This window comes from Myotis yumanensis, unplaced genomic scaffold (genome assembly GCF_028538775.1).
Source record: "Myotis yumanensis isolate MYYU_CA2020_CCGP unplaced genomic scaffold, mMyoYum1.0.hap1 SCAF_4, whole genome shotgun sequence".
Lineage (NCBI taxonomy): Eukaryota > Metazoa > Chordata > Mammalia > Chiroptera > Vespertilionidae > Myotis > Myotis yumanensis.
Window position 1 is genome coordinate 43,232,906 of NW_027223755.1, and position 18,932 is coordinate 43,251,837.

Sequence of the window (18,932 nt, forward strand, 5' to 3'; positions counted from 1 at the left end):
GATAGACAGAATTAGGGAAGATTTTTATCTAACCTAATAAAGAGGGAATATGCAAATTGACCTCACAAAGATGGCGGCGCCCAGTCCCCTCAGCCCTGCGGGAGTCCCCCAGTCATTTCAGCCCCGCTGCTGGCAGCAAGCAGGCAAGCAGGCCTTGCAGAGAGCAAGCAGATAGCACGGCCTGCTTGCTTGCCCGTCGCCATGGCAACTGGCGGGCAGGCAAGCAGGCCCCGCAGAGAGCAGAGAACCATGGGGAGTGGGCCTAAGCTGTCAGTAGGACATCCCCTGAGAGCTCCTGGATTGGAGAGGGTGCAGGTCGGGCTGAGGAACCTCTCCCCACCACCCCCCCAGCATGAATTTCGTGCACTGGGCCTCTAGTTAAATTCATAAAGAACTATCATTCTATTACTTGTATATCACAATTTATTTATCTCTTCTATCATTGAATGACATTTAGTTTGTTTCATGGTTTTATTGATTTTAGAGAAGGAGGGAGAGAAACAGCTGTGTGAGAGAAAACTATCAAATGGCTGCCTTTGCAAACCCCCTAATGAGGAGTGAGCTCACAACTTGGGCACATGCTCTGACCAGGAATAGAACAGGTGACTTCTTGGTGCATGGGATGATGCTCAATCTGCTGAGCCATACTGGCCAGAGCTGTTTCATGGTTTTGACTATTACAAAAGATTGCTGCTGAGAACATTTATACACACACACACACACACACACACACCATGGTGCACATGTGCCTGCATTTAGAACAGTTATATCAGGAGGGAATTCTAAGAGTAGAATATTTAGGTCTTAGGGTATTCATATTTTCAACTTTAGTAGATAATGCTAAACTATTTTCCAAAGAAAATGGATAAACTGTAGCTACATGATTCAACTTGGATAAATTTCACAAACAATGTTCAGCAAAAGAATCAAGACCAAAAATTATATTCTATACCATATGATTCCATTTATGTAAAATTCATTAAAAGGAAAAATTAAACTGTTTTATTTAGGGATGAATACATAGTTGGTAAATAAAGAAAAGCAAGAAGACGGCTACCACAGAAGTCAAGGTTGTGAGGACTCCTGTGGAGGGCAAGGTTGTGGTGGGGCAGTGACAAAGGTGCCTCTCAAGGTGCTGGTAATGTTCTATTTCTTGACTTGTTTTAGTTACACTGAAGTTAATTTTCTAATAATTTGTTAAAATGTACACTTATGCATTTTTCCTACATATGGTATTTCACTATAAAAAGGGCTTTAAATATAAGACCTGAGAATTGGTTTGAAGGAATACAATTCAAGATATCCTTGGGCGATTTTATTTTTCCTATTTCAGTTTAAGTACAACAGGGGGAAGATTAAAAGAGAGAACTCTAGAAAGCTCTGGATAGCTCTTCTTTAAAAAAAATTTTTTTAATTGATTTCAGAGAGGAAGGAAGAGAGTGAGATTGAAACATCAGTGATGAGAGAGAATCATTGATTGGCTGCCTCCTGTATGCCCCCTACTGGGGATTGAGCCCACAACCCAGGCATGTTCCCTTGACCAGAACCGAACCCGGAACCCTTCAGTCCACAGGTGGACACTCTATCCACGGAGCCAAACCAGCTAGGGCTGGAAAGCTCTTCTTTAAACCTCAGTTCACATCGTGTCTTTTTATACATTTTGTCACCTTGGTGCTCAAATACAGTAGATGCCATGTTAGCAAAAATAATAGATTTATAAACTGGCTAGGGCTGAGCATATTCTTATATCCATAACAAATCTGCATATATTATTAATGTTTTTTAAAGTAGTTCTCATTTTCTTTTCTTTTCTGTGTTCTCAGAATTTAAAAGTCCATTTTGATTTGTCACATAATATGGCTATGGAAGAAAATCCAAAGTCCTTCCCTCTATTACATTTCCAGAATGGTGTCACCATCCTTAAGGACAGGAATGTGTCCGTATAACAAGAATATATGCCTTCGTTAGACTACTTTTTGATCATTGGTAGAAAAAATGCTTTGGAGATTTCCCCCTGGATTTGACATGTTTATGGGGAAAATAAATACGAAATTAACAGCTTTGCATTTCTCTAGACTCCAGTGCAACAGGGAAATGTCACTGAAATGAAAATATACAATTTAAATAGCATTAAAATTCTGAGCATATTCTTTTTTAAAATATATTTTTATTAATTTCAGAGAGGAAGGAAGAGGGGAGAGATAGAGAAACATAAATGATAAAAGAGAATAATTGACTGGCTGCTTCCGGCACATTCCCCACTGGGGATTGAGCCTGTAACCTGGGCATGTGCCCTTGACCAGAATCGAATCTGGGACCGTTCAGTCCGCAGGTCGATGCTCTATCCACTAAGCCAAACTGGCTAGGGCTGAGCATATTTTTATATCCATAACAAATCTGCATATATTATTAATGTTTTTTAACTCCAGAAGTAGATCTAAATTTATTCCATGTGGTATTTTCAGTGACATCTTGTAGCATATCTCAGACAAAATCCCCAGAAGGAATAGTGAAGCCACTTATAAAGTGAATGAGTGTTGGGGGTGTCAGTGGCACTTGTGTCTGTTCACAGTCTCTTCCAATTGTGCGCTGAGTCTGGTCAGGCTACTGACGAAACCCAGGTTAGAGCTATAGTGTTTGTGTCAAGAACAGATTCCTTGATCAGCAGTGCAATCTCATTTCTTTTGTCCAAAATTTGGCCTACTTTCAGTGCTACTGGTCTGGGTTTCTAAAGCCATTTAACATTCCTGTAATTCAGATACAGCAGTTAGCTAATTTAGCAACAGTAATGTATTTTTTTTCCTCTTTAGTCCATTTAATGTTGATGAAGGAATGAAGGGATAATTTCGCCATTGCTAATTAATTTTTTTTTATTGGTGTGCATTTTGGTTGGAGACAAACTATTTTTAGGCTTATTGGAATTCCTCATCACTGTTTCTTATTTTCCACTTTTAACTATAGAATTCTGTTTTATTTTAATGCAGGTACAGCCTGACTATTTGGACTGGAAAAAATGATAACTATTCCATTGAAGATTTACTTTGTATTAGAGACTATTTTGACAAAAAACAAGTTTTCTATGATATCTTGGAACCACAAAATTGTGAATTTAAACAAGCCATTGGAATCAAAGTTAATCTCTAAGAAGAAGATTCTTCTAAATTATTTGGTTTCATAATCCTCCTCTGCTTTGGTCTGAATTAATTACCATATAAATTGTGATGATTGAGTTATGCTCCAATTCATCCAATCAAAAAATACGTATTGAGCCCTAGCTGGTTTGGCTCAGCAGATAGAGCGTCGGCCTGCGGACTGAAGGGTCCCAGGTTCGATTCGGGTCAAGGGCATGTACCTGGGTTGAGGGCACATCCCCAGTAGGGGGCGTGCAAGAAGCAGCTGAATCGATGTTTCTCTCTCATCGGTTTCATATATATATATATATATATATATATATATTTCTTTATTGATTTCAGAGAGGAAGGAAGGAGAGAGATAGAAACATCAATGAGAGAATCATTGATCGGCTGCCTCCTGCACACCTGCTACTGGGGATCGAGGCTGCAACCCAGGCATGTGCTCTTGGCTGGAATAGAACTTGGGACCCTTCAGTCCACAGACAGACGCTCTATCCACTGAGCCAAGCCGGCTAGGGCTCTCATTGATGTTTCTAACTCTCTATCCCTCTCCCTCTCCCTTCCTCTCTGTAAAAAATCAATGAAATATATTTCTAAAAAAATACTTATTGAGTGCTTACTGTGTATTAGGCATATGTTCTTATAATACTGTACTTACCTAAAAGATTTGGAAAGAAGAGATTTCATTGAGCCTAATCTAATAATTTAGAAAAAATGATATTTAAAACCCTTTATAAAAAATAATTGATATGCTGAAAATAACTGAAAGAATCCATGTGTCATAATAGGTATGAATCACATTTTGTTGGCACTTACATTCCAGAGATCCACAAAAATGTGGCACCCTCTTCCCATTTTCCTGGAGAATTGGTTATTTCAGAGACTACAGAAGAGTAAGAAGGCTGCAGAAGTGTTTTTATTTATTACTAGAGGCTCAGTGCACAAAATTTGTGAAAGGGGCTTGGCCCTTGCAGCCCCAGCTTCATCCAGAAGGTCATCCGGACGGTTGTTCGGTCTAATTAGCATATTAGCTCTTTATTATATAGGATTATTATTACTTTAAATATATTTTTATTGATTTCAGAGAGGAAGGGAGAGGGAGAGATGGAAACATCAATAATGAGAATCATTGATCGGCTGCCTCCTGCATGCCCCCTACTGGGGATGGAGCCCGCAACCTGGACATATACCCTTGACTGGAATTGAACTCGGGACCCTTCAGTTCATAGGCCAAGGCTCTATCCACTGAGCCAAACCAGGTAGGGCCAGAAGTGTTAACTATTATAGGGCTGAATAGCTTTCTCCTAACAAAATCAAATCCACTTACTGAATAAATTAAATTGGATGGACCTAGAATTTCCATATTGTTGGGAGCATGCTGACTGCTATGCATATCTTTGTATTCATTGTTTCAATCATAGTATCTTCTCTATAGTGAGCAAAATACTCTTGGAATTTTAATCCTGGTAATATATCATTTGATTTTCAAGTTTCTCACCAGCACCACCTTAGTTCATGCCCTTGTTCTGCTCCTAGAATTTCAAAACCTAATTCTTCATAACTTCATTCTTCACACTCAGAGATACCCTGAGTATTTCTACATACACATCTGATTGCTGTTGCAAACATCTGTGACTTTCCATTGGGCTGCCAGTGATATATTCTACTTAATGGAATGAAAAATCCCATAGGATGGTTTTACAATCAGGCTCACACAACCTCAGCTCCTAAGGGTTCTTGGGATTGATAGAGGACTACAAATTCTTCTAAATGTGGCCAACAAAGTTTTAATCCTACTAAATATATATATATATATATTTATATTGGGATGAGAATAGAAACGAGTTTTTCTTTCATAGTTTTCTATTTACTCAAAGTAACATGTGGCACAGCTTCTCTTGAAATTATGATGAAATATTTATCATTAGTATTTGAGATAAATAAAAAACAGTGATAATTAAAATAACATTTTAAAACTTTATTGATACCATTTTGTTTATGAACTAATCTATTTACATACTTTCCAGTCTGTATCCTTACAACTTAAAGCGAAGCACTTTTCTCAATATTAGAACTTGCAAAAAAGGATTTAGCTGCCTATAAACACCAGGTACAATTCTATGTTCTGAATAAAAAAATATTGCTAATATAATTAATATTAATGTTCTTCAAAACATTAAATGGAACATCTCCAGGTTTTTTCCCAAATAAAAGCCACAAGAAATTAAATACATACTATATACATTATATCTTGCTTATATCAAATTACCAAGGAAAGCATGATGCCCATTGTCAGGATCTCCTTATTAACAAAAAGCAAAGAAAGTTGTATATGACAACATCAAATTAATACACTCAGGTTCTGTATAGTTTGATTTATTCTGTGCTGTAAACCGCTAGATTGAAATAAAGATTTTTTGTATAAACACCATATTTTGAAATTTTATAGATAATGTAGTTATTTTATAATAGTAGCATGGTTTTCATTTATTTTGTTAAAAATTATTCACAGTATTCACAGGTCATACAATACTACATTTTTGAAATGTCATACTAAGGAAATTATCTTTATACATCCTTATTATAGAGATGTCTAATAATTATATATTAGAAATAAAGACATTGTTTAATATTGACTGACTATTTGGTACATTTTGTAATTAAGTTTCTACTGACTTTCTTAACTTAAACTCACCTAAGCTACTAATCAGGTGGTTTCTTTTTTTTTTTTTTTAATAAAATAAAGCAAGCATTTAGTTTCTATTTGTGATGAATCTCAAACTTTGGGGATGTTTTTAGAAAGACAAAAATAAGTAAAGAGCAATGTTTTTTAACTTTAAAATATATTTTCATTGGGAACATATGGATAAACTTCAAAAAAATTAACAGGAATTAAAGGTATGGAAAATGAAGAATTCCATAACATTTTTGTTTAAATGTTTAAAAAAACAAAGCAAAGCAAAAAACAGCACACAAACACTTGGCATAGATTATTACTACCACGTAAAACCTACGGTTTAACACTGGTTAAGCTAACAACAGGAACATTAGTTTCTCTGTCTACTATAATGATTGACCATTAAAATTTTAATTAGATTTTCATCTACCTACAGTCAACATTACATATTTTATTGATTTCAGAGAGCGGAAGAGAAACATCAATAAGAGAGAAACATTGATTGGCTTCCTCCTGCACACCCCACACTGGGGATTGAGCCCGAAACCTGGGCATGTGCCCTGATTGGGAATGGAACCATGACCTCCTGGTTTATAGATCGACGCTCAACCACTGAGCCACGCTGGCTTGGGCAACATTTTTAAAGAATCTTTGCAGTTTAAGCTTATAGATCATAGAACATTTAATAGCTCAGTATTTTCTTTTAGACTTTTTTTTTTTTTTTTTAGTTAATCCTCACCCAAATAATGGAGCATATTTTTTCCTTTGCTTTTCAGAGAAAGTGGAAGGGAGAGAGGGGGGAGAAATACTTTAGAGAAAAATACTTTTAACTTTTGAGAAAAATACTTCTAACTTGGAGAGAATTCCCTAACCAGAAACTATAGAGTATTCGTGTCCACAGTGTCTCGTATGATACACATGTTGATCCCCATAACCATTATGGCCTAACCAATTACAATATTTAAAAGGATGAACATTTGAGATTTCTTCTCCAGTTGTATATTTCTCTGATAAAGACATATGAACAAAATATGTTTTCTAGCCATCTCTTAAAAATTCACTAACTGCTTAATTTGTTCTGTTTGCAATGACTGTCTTCTTAACATTTTTTTACTTTTAGGGAAAATAGGTACTGTTGGCATAAGCACTTTTTGACCGCAAGAAAGAAGGCTGGGAATCTTGGTGACATTGATATCTGTGATGGGAGGGTGAGGATTCACATTTAAGGGTGGCAGAAATCCTGGTCTGGTTTGGGGAAAACTGTGATCTAAAGAGAAGGCTCCTGACCCACGCCTTTCTAACACTGCATGGTTCCTTCTGCTCAGGGGACCTGGGGGGATATTCTCCAACAAGTCTTTGGACCCTGACAGCAAGGAAGGAGTTGGTGAGAGGATCTTTTTCTTTCCGGTAAGTGCTTTGCCATCTTCTAAAGTTGTAGGGATTAGACCAGCTGAGAGCTGGGAATCGGAGCTGTAGTGGTTTGCCCCCGAGTTTCTTTTTTGAACTATACTTCTTAAGGTGGAAGCAAATATTGCCTGGTTAGAGTCTGGGTCCTGGTCAATAGGGATTTCAATGCATTGCTGATTTCCTTCTGAAAAACATGACCGATAATTCATTTCATCATATGATGTCTTTCTTGGGCTGGCCTGATCAAAGGCTCTTAGCAAATGTGCCGTGTCTTTTATGTCAATACTTTGGTGCCTAGTGATGAACCGCTTGGAAAGTGCCAGCCCATTGGTTTTGTAGGATAATTCTTCCTCTGGGGTAATATCCTGGAGCTCCTCTTGCAAAGAGGCCACTCTGTTCATCAGTGAGGGAGCACTCTTGACCCAGGGTGGCTTGGGCCCATTAAGGGCCACAGCAGCCTTCCTCACAGGGGAGCCCAAGTCCCGGGAATCATCACAGCTTCCCGAAAACTCCAGATCATTAAAGCCAAAAATTCTCATTTCAGTCTCAGAAGAATGTGAAAGTGGCATCGAGGCTGTTTTTATGTCTATTTCTGAAGGAGTGACACAGGTGGCTTGGGAATGACACCCGTCTATATCCGAAGGAGGCATATTTAAGTACTGCTGGGTAGTGTGCCTGCCAGAGGGCGATTTCGCTGTTGTTATGATAATGACCTCTTTTCCTTTAGCCTTGCAAGCACTAAGTAGAACTTTCAGGGTCTCTTTATCTTCTGAATTGAGAGCATAAACAAGGGCTGAGTAACTAGAATGGTCTTGCAAGCTGAGGTCGGCCCCACTCTGTAGGAGCAAGGAAACAACTTCAGGGCCCGCTTTCTCTAAGCAAGCATGCATCAGAGCGGTTTTCCCAGATTTGTCCTGTATGTTGGGATCAGCATTGTTTTCTAACAGGTATTTAACCATTTTGGCTTTACTGACACTCTGGTGATCCACATGTTTGGTCTTACAGGCGATCATTAAAGGTGTTTCCCCGCGGTCATTGCTCTCATTGATGTAGGCACCGCCTTCTAGCAGGAGTCTTGTGAGGCGAAGCCGGCTCAGATGAACTGCTTTTATCAGGGAATTTCCATCACTTGAAATTTCCACACCTTCATCCATCTTCAAAAGTCAGAAATCAATACCTGCTTATCAAAGAAGATGAAGACCAAAAGATTAGCCAAAATCAATGTCCTCATTTATACTCATGTTTTTGCATACAATTTCTGAAATATGTATGGAGAAAGAGGACATAAATGAGATGGTTATTAATAAGTACAGGACAAAATAGTGAATTACAAAATTAAAAAATTTTAGACTAGTAGCAAGCTTTAGGAAGTTACAAACTAAAATTTACTTTTAGAATCTTCACTGAATATTTATGCTATAACACCAACCTAGTACTGTATACATATTCCATCTTACAATAAATAAAAGTAGTATCATACAAAAGAACATGTGAAATATCCCACATTAATTAAATAATAATCAGCTTTTTAATCCAAGCCCTTTAATCATGAGACAGTCAAAACAAAAAGCAAAAGAAAAGGCCTCTTAACATGAAAAAATACAGAGACCAGAACAAACAGAATAAAAGCAACTTGGAGGTTACAGATATTAATTAGTCAGGAAAGTGAAAACTGCAAAAGCTCATTATCCCCAAAGGGATAAGATGTGGTAACCAAGAAACAACAAGATTCTATGGAAAAGTGAATAAGATCCAGAGATTCTTCAGCTTATCTCCTGAGAGCTCCATCATATGTTATTGGCAATATTGACCTTTCTTTATTCATCCAATTTTTCAAAAATAAACAATTAATTTACTAAAGAATCATACACAAATGGGAAACTGAAGAGAAAAGCAAAAGGAGTGATTAACAAAATCAAGAGAAAGTTATCTCTTGGGGGTGGGGTGTAGAGAGAACAATAAAATTTGGGAGAAAGGCCTGGGGAATTTTAAGATTCAGGTAATGTTCTGTTTCTTTCCCTGGGCAGCATGGATATAGATGTCCATTTTATTATTGTTTTGTTTTTTTTCAATGTCTCCCCATTCACAATACAGACCAGGCAAAGAGCCTGAGCTGAGGCGTATATGGGGTAAGTTTACTCTGCCTCCTATTTCTGTACAGTCAGTGTAAGAACAAAGCCTGTGGTAAGCACCAGGAGGCCTTATTATTGTTTTTTAAAACGGTACATATTTCACGTTCTTTTGTATGATTCCACTACTCATCATTTATTGAAAAATGGAACATGTATACAGAAAAGAGCATAGCGCTTCTATAGGATGTTTCATAATTACGTTTTACAAAGGGTCTATCACATCTTAGTTTTTACAACATAGTTCAGTTTTTGTGGTATTACCAACAGCATTGGTGCCTAGATATTCAAGGAGCTTCAGCTACTATGTTCCTGAAAGGCAGCATTCAAAAGAATATCCTTACTAACTTCCCCGTTAGTATCATTTCTGATGCTAAGCAGAGGACAACTACTCAATATACAAATACATAAACACAATGAAAGTGAATGCTGTGATCTACTGAAGTTATTCCAGAGCCAGACATACCTGCAACTCAGGAACTGAGGAATTTTAGGACTGGCTGACAGCGTGGGTCCCAACCCAGAGGTCTATTCTGAATGCAAAGCATCTGAAAAGAGCTCAGTGAGACAGTGATTCAAAAGAAACCCTCTTTTAGCATTTTTAAACTACAAATGTGTTTAATAGGATTAAAGCAACAGGATTTAGAGAAATGATTGGAACATAATATTAAATATAGAAACCACTTAGTAACTGCAGTTCAAGAAGAAAACGGTATCAATAATATAAAAACACTGTTGACCAAAAGCAGCATTTGAGAAACAGATACTCAAATGAGAACAAGTTCTCAGATACCACATTTTAATATTATACTCTCATATAGTTTTTAGTATTGGGGCCAATATTATTTTTTTAAAAAAATACTTCTTTTTTTGCTTATATCACATTCTTGTCTATAACTTTTTAAAAAATCTTTATTATTGAAAGTATTACATATGTCCCCCTTTATCCCCCATTGACTTCCTCCAGCCCACCGCTCCTCCCAACCCAGGCCTTCACCACCGCACTGTCTGCGTCCATGGGTTCTGCATATATGCATAGAAGGTCTTTAGTTGATAACTCTTTTTTTAAAATAGTCTTATAAGGAACTTTGAGATTTTTAAACCTTTTCACCTATCCTCATGTAACAGCCGTTCTCCACAACACTAATTCTGACTATTTTCCATCACAACTTTCCTCAAAGCTGGCGTCAGGAGGTTCTGGGAGATGAAGGGGGGCTGGCAATGTACTGCCTGCTGGGGTGCCACACCGTAGTCCTGTGGAAAGGGAGGGTGCTGTGGGCTCCAGGGCCTCAGAGAAGCTGAGCAGTCCCACCACTAGCTCCTGGCAACCAGTGAATCTATCTGCCATGTGGGCGTGCAGACTCTCTCGCCTGAGAACTGGAGGACTGTCTAGCAAAAACAACTCCATGAGGCTTACTAGTACTCTTTGTTCATTAAAAAACCCCTGGATTGATCACTTTTGTAAACTGTTCACATTTAGTAGAGCAATTCTGAAAATCTTTAAACATTAAATTTTTCAGAGGAAAAAGTTGTCAAACACTTTCTTCTCCACATATGAACACAGCTGGTCTCCTAGTGTCTCGTTTGTAATTAGTACCTTTTTGGAATAATGCCCTTGTCTTTATCTATACCCTCATCCTCTCTCACACTTGGTTCCTTTATCTTCCCCCAGCCATTTGCACAGCAAAAACGCTGACAATGAAGTTTGACTTATTTACTCTTCCTAGAGGTAAGTCCTACCTGTGTGTGACAAGACCACTTCTTTCACCCACAGTTCTCCTAGTTCAGAAATGGCCTTGCCTCCTATCCCAACCTGTGGAACCCTCACTGAACATTAGGTGCTGACACCATCTTCACGTTCAGTCAGACCCTTGGTTATAATCTAGCTTATAAATGATCCCCAAGTTCAGTTTTGCCTTCCCAACAGATAACAGTTCAGCTAGAGAATGTTTGGGGGTTAGAGAGACCCAGATTTTTATCCCGACTCTCCTACTTATTAGCTGAATGCCCTGCTCAAGTCTCTCAGCTTCAGAGCCTTGGGCTCCTCATCAGTGGAAAGGTAATCAGATAACATTCATCCCCTGGTGAAATCAATATCTACAAAAAGACTTTCTTGTTGTGCCTTCTTATTCACTGCACTCTTCTTTTTAAAAACTTTGATCCCAGAATTTAGCCATTTTTTATTTTTACCATGTCCCTAATCCACAGCCTACTTAAATAACAGGTAAAATATTTTTTAAAAATTTTTAGGATGTGCAAATAATGTTCCCTAAACATAAATGGTATTTACCAAAATATGGGATGAAGACATCCTTTAAGCATATTTTCTTTATAATTTTCTAGTACAATAACTTCAACATTATTATAAGATATTAATTATTAAACAGCTGGATAAATTGTCTTTTTAAAAATATGTCTTTATTGATTTTAGAGAGAGGGGAAAGAAGAGGGAAAGAGAGAAACATTGATGTGAGTGAAACATCAATCAGTTGCCTTCCACATGCATCCCCACCAGTGATCGAACAGGCAACCTGGGCATATGCCCTGATTAGGAATTGAACCAGTGACCCTTCAGTGCATGGGACAATGCTCAACCAACTGAGCCACACTGGCTGGGGATAAATTGCTTTTTATTTTAAAACTAGAGGCCTGGTGCATGAATTCAGCCTGGTCAAAACAGGCTCTCCAACATCCCAGAGGGGTCCCGGTTTGTGAGAGGGAGCAGGCCAGGTCAAGGGACCCCACTGGTGCATGATAGGGGCCGGGAAGGGACGTGGGAGGTTGGCCAGCTGGGGAGAAATCACGGGAGGGCTCCAGGGTGTATCCAGCCCGTCTCCCTCAGTCCCAATCGGTGGGACCCCAGCAGCAAACTAATCTACCGGTCATAGTGCCTTCCCCTTGGTGGTCAGTGCACATCATAGCGAGCGGTGGAGCGGCCTTAGCATATCATTAGCATATTAGGCTTTGATTGGTTGAATGAACAACTGGATGACTGGACCCTTAGCATATTAGGCTTTTATTATATAGGATTAGAACATCTTTAAAATCACTTGCAATTCATTATGGTGTATTTACTATACTCATTTGGTCCTCTCTCTATTCTCAAGATGCCACTAAAATTACAATTTTGTTATTTTAAAAAATGAAAAAGATACATATCCTAAAGAACAAAGAAAACTGGAGGACAGATATCAGGGGAGCAATTTCAAACAAGCTTTGGAAACAGAGCAGGGATGGTGGCATGGTAAACTGCCTTTGCATTGCAGAGGCTGCAACAGAAATTACCAGGGAGATGAGCAGGGAACCAGCTTACCCCTAAAGCCCATGAAGTTTAGGGCGCAGAGGCCCTAAGTGACACAGCAAGTGGCAATGAGGCTCAGGGCTGAAAATGAGAGGATCGCTCAAAGTCTGTGGACAGAACAAATGGACCCCAGGTTCTTTACCCTACCCCAAGTAGCAGACTCTTTTAGGCAAGAAACAAAGGTTTATTCTCTGAACAGATTGATTAAAAAAGCTCTAAACCTCATGGCAGCATCCTGAAAACAGAGGGATAAAGTGAGAGTCTACAGGCTGAATGGTGCACCCACCCCAGCTTTCTGCCCTGCTACCTGAAGACTGGATGCCAGGCTAAAGAAGTCAAAAACACTGGATCTTAGAATTATGACCCCTTTTAAAAACATCTGACAATAAATGAAGCCATTCAAACCATAACTGCATTCGCCTCTCCAGACACCCACTCTACATGGAAATAGAAAGTTACCTGAAAACATTATTCAAAATTTCATACTCCACTTATGCCTTTTCTCCCCCTGGATGCGTTTTCTGTCAGCCAGCTGTCAGTTCCTACGAAGGAATCAAAGCCATTCAGTTACGTAAATACCAATAATTTGTTGCACTCATCTCTCCCATTTGGAGTCTAGTTTTTTTCATTCCTTAAGACATCCCTACAGTGTTTGTTCAGTTAATCACATTTCACTGATTATGAGTCTGTAAAAGTGGGTCCTATGCGTGGCAACCCTCTGTGTTTGCAGGATGCAGCCTGCCCTGTAAGCATGGCTGGCATAGGAAGGGAATCGGCGCGCACCAGGTCAGGCCCCCATTCTGTGCAGGGGAGGGGGCTGCGAAGGGAAAGGTGGGAGCTCTCCCAAAGTCACTCCTCTTATTTGCCTGCACCCCAGGGCTTATGTAGAAGTTCCTGTGTCCTTTATCTTATATCCCCAGTTTCCCACAGAGTAAGTGCCTGATTCATGTGGTGTCTAACTCCCCAGTGCAACATGGGCTGAAGCACTTTAAAAGTCATCTTGGAAATGGTAGGCTTGGCCTTTCCTGTGGTGTTTTCTCCCTGTGCCACCTCCAGTTTTCCTTTCATTTGGAGAGAAATGTTATTTTCCTTTCAGTCTCTTACTCCACCTCCCAAAAAAAGGATTCGTGCTCCCTCTCATAACGTCAGCTGTCTGACATGGTGGGGGAGGGCATGAGGGGGGGTGGAAATGAACAAATGCTTGCCCCTCCCTGCCTTTGTGCTGCCCACAAGGGGACAAAGCCAGCTTAGAGAAGGCAGCAGGCTGTGTATCAGAGGTCTGGGCTTTGTCTCTTCCCAAGTTACCCACCCTTGGGAAGCTAATGCTCTGAGCCTCCGTTTCCTCATCCCTAAAATGGGGATAAAATCTACTTTATAGTAGATAATTGTGAGGATTTAAAAGACCCTAATACACTGGTCTCTTAAGACTTCACTAAATGTCAGTTTCTAAACACCCATCACTAAATGAGAATCCTCTGGGCTGGTGGGGTCTGACACTGACAGGCAAGGTCCCTATACCAATGGGCAGAAGAATCACATGAAAAGATTCCAGTCTCCACTTCCACACATTCAATAGGGGGTGCCTTCTATGCACACTTGGCGAAAATCCTCATTCCTCATTCCGTAACCCACATCCTATGTGCAACCAACCCCTGCCAGGCTGCCTCCGGCATCACCGCCGAGTGGTCTGATGCTCAACTCCCCTGCAGGAGTGTAGGGCAGAGATGGTTGCCACAGCCTAGATGCAGAGGGAGCCCACAGGCCCAGGGAAGAGTACAGCCTTGAGTTAGATGGACCAAGGGCGAGGCGTGCTGCCCTGCCCTGCCCTCCCCAGAGAGAGCTGCAAAAATTCAGAGTCCCAGCAGACAGCCCAAGGCCAGGATGCAGAGCTCAGCTGCACTTGGAATGAAGCAACCCTGCCTGCCACAAGCAAAATAGGTCTCTTCCCCATGCAAGGAAAGGGAGCAGTGTCAGAACAAAAAATGCATCCGAGATTGTCCCAGGAAATGTCATGACCTGCCAGGAAAAGTGTTTTACCCTGGCACCGGCTTGTAAGAAATATTTAGTAACTGCTCAAGGGAAAGAGTAACTGGTAAGGTTTACCCTATTTCCCACATGCACCCCCAAAGGGCTAATGTCTTCTCAAACTTACTTCGCTGTCCTCCAAGCCTCTGGGCCTTGGGTCAGCTACACCCCCACCCCAGAACATACACATAAGACCAGCAAAACTATACCTCCAACTGTCAGGGATCCAAGCTGTTGAGGATTCTGGCAGCGTCTCCACAGACCCAGCCGGCTCTGGGAACCAAGCGCCTTTCTTCAGTTTTTTTCAGAGTGCGGAGGGAGCGAACCCGAACGCCAAGTGCTGTCGGAGAAGGGCAAAGGAAGGTGACTGGGGCGACAGCGCCGGGGCACGGATGGGGGTGGGGTGCGCGTTTCGTCGCCTGGTCTCTGAGCTAAGCAGGCAGGCCATCTACGAAATGGGGTTCAGCACAGAGCCTCTGCGGTTGGGTCCCCAAGCTGCCCTCCCTTAAGAAATGGTATGCCCGAGGAGAGAAGCCATGGCCTCCATCTCGGGGCAGGTGCACCTCTGGACCCCTGCTCTCTGGTAACGAATTCCAAGGTTTTGGTGCCAAAGCTGTACGCGCCCTAGAGGCGCCGAGTCCCAGCTGCCCGCCCGTGTGGCTCGCGTTTGTGAAGCCAGTGGCTGCAAACAGCTCCGCAGCCCCCAGCTCGCCCTCCGCGCCCAGCCTGCACCTCCCACAGCCCCGGCGCCCCAGGCACCTGCGGAGACGCGCCAAGTCCGACCCTCCGCCCCGCACGCTCCTGCGGCCGAACGCGCGCCGCTCGGGCTGGGCGCCGACCCGCATTCTCCCAGACATCCCGCGGCCACGGGCGGCCTCACCGGTTCCCGGCGCGGCGAGGAGAGAGCAGGCGAAACCCGCATCCCGGCGGGGTCCAAGCTCGAGCCGCCGCAAAGCCCGCGATGGCAGCGCTGAGTCTCTGGACAGGCCCCTGAGACCCGGGGACCCTCGATTGGCGCGGGTCTCGGGGTGCGCGGTTGGTGCGGCTCCCAGGGCCTGGAAGCCCTGGACGCGGTGCACGGAGGCCGCGGGGCCCCGGGCTGTGCCCTCATTGCTCTCCTCCCGGCAGCCCACACGGCAAACCAAAGTTTCCCCAAGTGCAGCCTGCAGAGCGGGCGCTGCACACTGACCTGGGACGCGCTGTCGAGTCGCGGCGGCACCGCCTCCCGCCTCCCGCCTCCCGGGCTCTGCTAGGACCCTTCGCGCAGGTGACCCTAGGGCGCCGACCCTGTTGGATTGTGGTCTTCGGCGGCTCAGGTCGCAGATGCTGGTAGGTGCCACCCGATCCCCGCCCCTGTGCGTCTGAAAAAGGCAGGCGGCGGCTCGGAGCCGCGACGCGGTGGAGTGGGGGCCGGGAGGCGCGCGCCTCGCCAGACGCCCTGGCCGCGCGGCGCTTCCGCTGGGAGTGGCTCGCCCACTGGGGCTGAGCTGCTGGTGGGGGCTGCGGGGTCAAGGTCTATCGGATGGCGGGGGGTGGGGGCTCAAGTCTGGCCTCCCAAGCTCCGCCTTCTGTCTCCAGAAGAACCCCCTCCCCACTCAAACTGGTCCCTGGGCTTTGGCCATACCGATTTGGCCCAGAGAATGGACTGCAGGGTCTTCCCCACTGTAGAGAGATGGCCACCCCTACTTCCCGGCTCCTGATTCGCTCCCCCCGCCCCCGTTCATATCTTTGTTTTTCTCCAGTTCATATCCCCACCCCCACCCCCTCACCGCACCCCACCCCACCCTGGGCTGATTCTGGTGTCAGTCCCTCACCGCTCCCTCTCCCCACTTCCCAGCCCTGTACTCCCTTTAGGTAAAGCCAAAGCCTCGCTTCTCGTTGGGGTATTGGTGGGAGCAACCGTTCCTGTTTCTATGAGTTTATAACTTTATACACTATTATTCAAACAATATAATACTAACAAAATTTCACAAAGTACATTCTACGTGTTAAACCTCACTAGGGACAAAATAGAGGAAATTAAGTAGAGTAACGCTTTTTACTCCATTTATCAGGCATCGACGGGTGGGAAAAAGACCATTTTCTGTGGTTCAGAAAATGTTAATCAAAACTAGTTTGTAGTTTTGAGCCCTCAAAAGGGGAAAGTAGACTTATCTCTGGGTAGGCTTCCTTTACTTAGGAAAACAACCTGCTGAAATAGACTCTTTAGTGAATATATGTAAAGGAAGTTCACAGGATATTTTAACCCAGACTTAGGTTCTAGGGACCTAGAATCCTGGATCTGTGTCCAGTGTGGGGAGATTGGAAGTTCCTGGGGAGGATGGGGCAAATCTGCACTGAAGACACAGGTCTCCTTTCCCCCATTAAAATAATAAAAAGTTTCTATTAACTTATAGAACATATTTAATGTTGCATATTTCACAAGTTCAATGATTTTGCACAGACTGAGGCATCATTAAGATCAAGAGACAGAACATTCAATACCAGCATCTCAGAAGACTCCCTCATATCCCTCCTTTGAGGAGGCGGGGAAAGTAGTGGCTTCAACCAGCATAGATTACTTTTACTTGCATTTGCACTTGATAGCAATTGGATCCTACAGAATTTCTCTGTTGTATGGCTTTCACTAGGCATGTTTAAGAGTTCCATACCGTCTATGGTAATAGTTGGTTCATTCTTATTGCTGTATAGTACTCTACTGTGTGAATGTGCCTCAATTTATTCATTTTATCACTGACAGACATTTGGCAATTCCCAGGTTTGGGACATTACAAATAATGCTGCTAAGGACATTCTAGTAGACGTTTTTGGTGAACATATATACACATTTCTGATGGGTACAATACCTAGGAGTTGAATTGTGAGTCTAAAGCAGGCATATTGCCATCTTTTCAAAGTAGATGATGTAATTGTCATCCGATTTTATTAGTTTTCTATTGCTGATTGTAATAAATTACCACAAACTCAGTGGCTTAAAACAACATGAATTTATTCTTACAGTTCTGGAGGTCAGATGTTTCAATTGGGTTTTACAGGACTAAGATGGTAAAGTGTTAGCAAGGCCGTGTGTCTTCTGGAGGCTCCAGGGCAGGGGTGGGCAACCTTTTTGTGAGTACGTGCCAAAACCAGCAAAATCTCTGACTCAAAATTCTTCTGCGTGCCAACCCTAATTTTTTGAGAACATGTTATGCCTACTTGATATCTCTTAAGGTGTACGTATGTGAAGAACCTTGAAAAAATAATAAAATTCATTCGAGCGACAAAAACACAGTATATGATGATGAAAAATACATTTATTTTTTAATGTATACATGTACACTGATAGTCCAACCGAAAACTTTATGACTCCGTTTGATATTATCAGCGGGACTTTTGCTGCTGCATCACTGATGACAGAGATTTTACATCAGGTTTATATTTCGTGACCTTCAGAGATATGCAGGAGCTACTACTTTCATCCGTCAGGCTACTCCTATTATGAGACTTAACAAAATTCATCACTGAGAACAAAGATTCACAAGCATATGTGGATGAAACCAAAACACTGGTCGGATCTAGGAAGGCAGGGAGAGTTAAGGCAGAGGCATAGAAATTGCTGTTCCCCTCTCTCGTCAATCCATGTCTATGGTCTTTAAGATAAGTTCCTTGCTTGCCATGTTTGGCACGCATGCCAGGGGTTGCCCACCCCTGCTCTAGGGAATAATCCATTTCCTTCCCTTTTCCCGTTTCTAGAGGCTGCCTGCATTCCTTGGCTGATGGCTCCTTACTCCATTTTCAAATCTCAATTTCTTTCTCAACTCTGCTTCAGTTGTCACAGGTCTTTTTCTCCCTCTCACCCTCTTCTTTCTCTCTCTCTCTCTATATATTTGAGGCCCAGAGCACGAAATTTGTGCACTCGGGAAGGTCCCTCAGCCCGGCCTGCACCCTCTCGCAGAGGCCTGGAGCACTGGGAGCCCCCGGGGGATGTCTGACTGATGGCTTAGGCCTGCTCCTGCAGTCGGACATCCTTAGTGCTGCCGTGGAGGCAGAAGAGGCTCCTGCCGCTGCCGCTGCACTTGCCAGCAGTGAGCCTAGCCTGGCTTCTGGCTGAGTGGCGCTCCCCCTGTGGGAGTGCACTGACCACCAGGGGGCAGCTCCTGCATTGAACGTCTGCTGCCCTCTGGTGGTCAGTGCACATCATAGCAACCAGTCGTTTTGCTGTTTGGTCAATTTGCATATTAGCCTTTTATTATATAGGATATATATATATATATATATAT

General features: G+C 42.5%; 3 protein-coding genes and 1 non-coding gene across 6 annotated transcripts in view; 2 read left to right on the top strand and 2 right to left on the bottom strand.

Moving 5' to 3' along the window:
- Window positions 1–13,046, top strand: part of FAM151B (family with sequence similarity 151 member B) — a 29,780-nt gene extending 16,734 nt beyond the window's left edge. Inside the window, exons 6-7 of one of the 2 annotated variants that reach the window (XM_070412260.1) lie at window positions 11,020–11,076; window positions 12,880–13,046. In XM_070412260.1, the coding sequence (XP_070268361.1) occupies window positions 11,020–11,056 (37 nt within the window). In that variant the 3' untranslated portion in view covers window positions 11,057–11,076; window positions 12,880–13,046. Of the gene's footprint in view, window positions 1–2,984; window positions 5,708–11,019; window positions 11,077–12,879 lie in introns of those variants that run through there. The other variant, XM_070412259.1, reaches the window with a different exon arrangement.
- On the bottom strand, window positions 5,098–16,019 carry ANKRD34B (ankyrin repeat domain 34B). Of its 2 annotated transcripts, none has more exons than XM_070412257.1 (5): window positions 15,863–16,019; window positions 14,883–15,013; window positions 13,108–13,190; window positions 9,814–9,895; window positions 5,098–8,395 (listed from the first exon to the last, which is right to left on the bottom strand). In XM_070412257.1, exon 5 carries the CDS (start codon window positions 8,370–8,372, stop codon window positions 6,861–6,863), a length of 1,512 nt encoding a protein of 503 aa, XP_070268358.1. In that variant the 5' UTR covers window positions 8,373–8,395; window positions 9,814–9,895; window positions 13,108–13,190; window positions 14,883–15,013; window positions 15,863–16,019; the 3' UTR covers window positions 5,098–6,860. The 2 variants fall into 2 exon arrangements, with proteins under 2 accessions (XP_070268358.1, XP_070268359.1); XM_070412258.1 differs by having other exon boundaries at window positions 5,098–8,398.
- LOC139009665 (small nucleolar RNA SNORA51) lies at window positions 9,288–9,419 on the bottom strand. The gene has a single exon (XR_011471385.1). It is a non-coding gene; the product is annotated as a small nucleolar RNA SNORA51 (small nucleolar RNA).
- The window catches only part of MSH3 (mutS homolog 3), a 177,829-nt gene continuing 174,878 nt past the window's right edge, over window positions 15,982–18,932 (top strand). The window contains exon 1 of the mRNA XM_070412256.1: window positions 15,982–16,002. Within this exon, the coding sequence (XP_070268357.1) occupies window positions 15,997–16,002 (6 nt within the window). The 5' untranslated portion in view covers window positions 15,982–15,996. The remainder of the gene's footprint in view (window positions 16,003–18,932) is intronic.

What these genes read in the sequence shown, in the direction of transcription:
- ANKRD34B (XM_070412257.1), bottom strand. Translation starts at nt 8,372, where the DNA reads ATGGATGAAGGTGTGGAAATTTCAAGTGATGGAAATTCCCTGATAAAA.